Below are 4,944 nucleotides of genomic sequence, written 5' to 3' on the forward strand. Positions count from 1 at the left end.
AAACAAATAATTTGAGAAAAAATACAATTGCATCTTAAAAAAATTAAACACTCAAAAAGTTGTATATAAACTAAGTAAGCTGAATAAACCAGTGTTATTAGTTCCATTCCATCTCATCCGAAACATTGCTCTTTTTGGTAATAGTAGCATATCTCTTATATGTTGTATGCTAATACCATGTATGTTTCAGTTTAGCTCTAAATGAAATCCCCTTTCTACTAACATTAAAGAAGCAAGAGCTATTACCAAAATTAGTGTCATAGGACCAAAATGAACAATTCGTTTCCCATGACATTATGAACTTCTATAAACTTTTTTCATAGTCCGTAGAATGAACCAATTCAATGGTGTTACATATCAATCCCTTAATTATTTACCTTCAAACAGAAAGATATAATACAAGCTTATGGCCTTGAGACAACATTTTCTGATGTTTCTAACGAAGATGTCCAAAGTTCAAATCCCCCTCTCCTTACACAAAGATGTAATTTAAAAAATAATAAATAAAAAACAAATATAAGACATGGAAAAATTCAATGAATTTTAGAGGTTCATCATTTACTACAACCAATTCTATGATAATTCAGTTTTATCATGGTCCACAATGCAACATTGATGTATAAAATATTAAAATGTCACCAAGAGCTTTGTAGATCAACTTGTTGGCATCTCCTAGTGTTTCCACAATTTTTTTTTTTTAATGTATACTAAAATGTCACATAGCAAAGGTTTTTTTTAGCCAAGTAGTATCATCCTATTTTAGCAAAAATAAAATAGTAATATCCCTCCCAACAAAGATTGTAGTCATTAAGATTTACCTGTTATGGGTGGTTTGCAGGAATTAAGTTTCTTAAATTATCTGCTTGCATGATTTGCATCAATATAACAAAAATTATGTACACCCAGTGGATTACACTCTCCTCTGCACAGGATAAACATGTATGGTCCACCTTCATGTAACCTTCACGTAAGAGGAGGTATAATACACCAAGTGAATAATTTCACCAATATAACCGAAATTATACAAGAGTAAAAAAAAACTTATTTCATGGGATATTTAGTCACATCCCAAGAGTATTTACAGTTGTTAAAGATAGGCATCTTGCAATCTCAAAACTTTAAAACTTTAAGAAAACCACCACTTAAAATATAAATATCGAGTAGAATAAAGAAAAATACAACAGCATTAGGAGGATAAAACTGAAGTAACCTAGTCTTGATGTTTCTTCTAAAAACATCTTTAATTAAAAACAACTCTCCCCGTCATAAAAGCAAAATCGAGCTCTGGTAAATTAAACATGATACCTCAGTTCCTTGACCTACCCCCTCTTCCACGGCCACGGCCACGGCCACGCCCACCACCTCTTCCACCATGACCACCACCTCTGTGACCATGACCTTTACCACCACCTAAGGCCTTGTTGACATCGAATTTTAACTTCATCTCTTCTGGCAAGGGAAGTATATGATCTACACACTTCCTGAAGCTAAAATCATCCACAGACTCATCATCCCTTATGAGGAAAAAGCACCTACTTTTCCACATAGGATGGTACCGCACCTGAAAAGCACTAACCCCTCCCCCAATCTTTTTATCTGGCTCTGGATGACCCTTCTTAATCAAGTCCATCAGCACCATCTGCTCATACTGCAACACAAAATGTGTAAAGACATGAATTTTACAGAAATCAACTCTTGAGTAAATGCATTATACAATTCAGGCCTGGCAATTAATCCTGCTACAGATTAAACTTTATGAACATAAACCAAGGGACTTGAGGTGGCAGTTATTAGTGAATTGTATGGTTAGCATTTAAGAATAAATTTTCTTTCTTTTGAAGCAAAAACTATAACACTTATCACACACCCACAGAGAGAAAGATGGCAGGCAGGCTGGGGAGTGTGAGCAATTCAATCTTTAGCTTTTCGTTACTAAAGCTTGTAAGTTAAGAGGCCACATTGTATAGGCTGGTTACAACCAGAAAGCCCCAATTACACAAGCAAAGAACTCACTAAACAGAAAAAGCAACATTCCAGATTCCGCATGAAAAGCAAGATGTCATAAGTACTACTACAACTTTGAAATACCTTTTTGTAGATACAATTTTCAGAAAAGCCAGATAATCCCCAAACAAAAATTTGTCAAGAGGATAAAAATAAATTATACAAAAGAGATTAAATATATTGACTAAAAGCAATAAAGGAGAATAACAGAACAACTGGTTGAGGGATACCAAGCACGTGTTCTACAGCATAGACAATAAACTCTCAATAGGTGATGAGACTTCTACGTAAAAGGCAAAAGATGCTTCATCAATTGAGGTCCTGAAATTTCATAATTCTAAAGAGACCATGCAAGGCATTTATAGAATCTTGTATAACTATGCAGTCAACGCCAAACTGACAATCATTACAAAGGACACAAACAACTAGAGTAAACAAAATCCACAGACCATGGTATGATATTTCCACAAGTCAGAGATGCAGCTCAAGCCCTTTATATCTTTGTTGATATCATGAAAACATAATCCAAATCCATTAATTATTTACATAAATAGAAATATTTTTCCTCAACAAATATAACATGCATCTTTAATTAAAATAATAATAAGGAAAAAATAAAGTTGAGGCCAACGCGCAAAAGGCATCTTTATATAACCTTAGAAAATTTTATGGACCAAAGTAGGATAGGCATATTTTTTCCTCCTTTAAAGCTAACATCACAAATAAGGAACCAACAGAGTTAAGTTGTATCCCTATGTGAGGATCCCACCTTTGGATGCCAATTCCTACATGCCCCAAGTAATCTTAACTCCCTAATAATCATATTGACAATATAAGTCATAGAACCACAATTTTTTTTATTGGTAATGCTTTTAAAAGTGGAAGAGATTCCATTTGAGCTAGTGCTCATTAACAAGTCCTTCTTTATTATCAAAAAAAAGGACCACTTTTAATATTTCTAGGGAAATAGAAGAAAATTTTAATTTTCACCCAGCTGGCAATTACCATAGTACATGGAAGAATCCCATCTCTAAAGACAGAAATCTGTGATTCCAGCTATGATTTTAAGGACTACCTTTCTCTTCATTCCTATGCTTAGCCCTAATCTAATTCAGTGCCCAAAATTCCACATCATTAGACTCGTACCACATCAAATAGAAACTTCCATAGTTTCTCTTTGGAACAAACAACAGTCAACAGCTAACCCTACTTCAAAACACAAAAAAAATACACACCTAGATGATTAGTTTACCAGGACTTTAAACGTCTACAACTACAACCAGAATATAATAAATTCAGAATCGCTCATCTATTGAACGTCCAAATTTACTTCCACAATAACAAATGCATGAGTGGGTTATGGAAACAGTAATGGGCACATCACCATGCCTGAATTGATGAACTAATCATTCAATCATTCAAAATACCCAACAACCATGTGAAAGAATAAAAGGTAAAAACCCATCAAGAAATCAATTGAGAACTAAAAAGAACCCCAATACCAATACACAGTAATTCTTTTCAAACATATTTTCTGATTCTACAAAAACCAATTACCAACATAAAAAAAAATATATTCCTGTGTATAAAAATAACTTTGCAGTATAACAGAGTACTTCATTACTCTTTCTCTATTACTCCTCTGCTGAGGGACAGGGTACTTGGTGAGTTAAGCAAACACAAAATATTAATCAAAACTATCAAAAGCTTGAACTTTGACGAAAAGATTAAAAAGAAAAGAGTAACCCAACCCCTGTTTGCTTGCCAAGAAAACCAAATAAAACAACAACAAAAAGTTGAAAATTTCAGATCTTTTTAAACAATCCAAACCCAAAAACATTAATTTCCTTTTCTTGGCTTTCCCTCCAATTTATCAGCAACCAAACAGCAAAACAAAACAAACCAAATTCTTTTACAATCCAAAATTTATTAAAAAAAAAAAAAAAAAAAAAAAATGGAAACTTTCAATTCAATTCAGTTTTTCTTGATCATCCCAAAAGAACCCACAACAGAATTAAAATCAAAACAACAAAAGAACCAACTTTCTCATCAACCAAACACAAATTTAAACAAAAATTAAAAAGGTTTGAATTACCTTGTTAACGTTGAGGTTAGGGGGCCAGAAATGGAGAAACTTGTAGAAATAATCAAACATCTCGACCGAAGACCCGAAATCCTTCGGACCCAAGCTCGCCCGACCCGAGTTCTCCTCCTCCTCCTCTTCTTTTTCTTGTTCTTGTTCTCGTTCTTCTCCTCCAGCTACCTTTTCCAATCGCTCTTCTTCCAAGGACTTTTCCTCCTCCTCTACCTTCTGCTTCTTATTCAAAACGACACCGTCACCATTGTCGTTGTCTTGGTTTTGGGGCTCTTCCTTTTCTCCTTCTTCTTCTCCTTCCTCTCTGGGTCGCTTGGTCGACAACGAAGAATCGACCGCCTCGTCGTTGTTGTTGTTGTTTTTGTTCTCATTGTCGACCTTGGGATGATCGGAGGATGTGTCGAGGTCCATGTCCTGGGCGGTAGGGTTTGCTTCGACGATTTCTGCTACGCTCTCTTCCGCCATAAACCCTAGAAGAATTGATTCTCTCTCTCTCTCTCTCTCACTTGTTACTATAATTTTGAGTGTGGTGGTGTGTGGTGTGGGTTTAGCCTTTTATATATGCCCAAACCCGGTTTTCACATTCATTCTCGGAGTTTTTGTGCCTCATGGTTAATTAATTAACAAATAAATTAAAATTACTTTTATTTTCTTTTTCTATTTTTTGGGAGTTTTATAATAAATAAAAAAATTGATTACACGAACTTCTAAACAAAAGCATCAACAAAACTTAGGTCTAGACTTCATAAGTTAGGAGTGGATTCAAATTAAACTTTACAGTTTAAAATAAGTTTTTAAATCATAAATTAAGTGTGCTTAATGGGTTAATATAAAAATGAAAAATA

General features: G+C 34.3%; 1 protein-coding gene across 1 annotated transcript; it reads right to left on the reverse strand.

Annotated features, from left to right (window-relative positions):
* Window positions 1-1,125: 1,125 nt before the first annotated feature.
* On the reverse strand, window positions 1,126-4,634 carry LOC126702395 (protein EMBRYO DEFECTIVE 514). Its single transcript, XM_050401079.1, has 2 exons — window positions 4,100-4,634; window positions 1,126-1,648 (listed from the first exon to the last, which is right to left on the reverse strand). The coding sequence occupies exons 1-2, from the start codon at window positions 4,562-4,564 to the stop codon at window positions 1,307-1,309; spliced, it is 807 nt and encodes a 268-aa protein (XP_050257036.1). The 5' UTR covers window positions 4,565-4,634; the 3' UTR covers window positions 1,126-1,306.
* Window positions 4,635-4,944: the final 310 nt, after the last annotated feature.

This window comes from Quercus robur, chromosome 10 (assembly GCF_932294415.1).
Source record: "Quercus robur chromosome 10, dhQueRobu3.1, whole genome shotgun sequence".
NCBI classification, from domain to species: Eukaryota; Viridiplantae; Streptophyta; class Magnoliopsida; order Fagales; family Fagaceae; genus Quercus; species Quercus robur.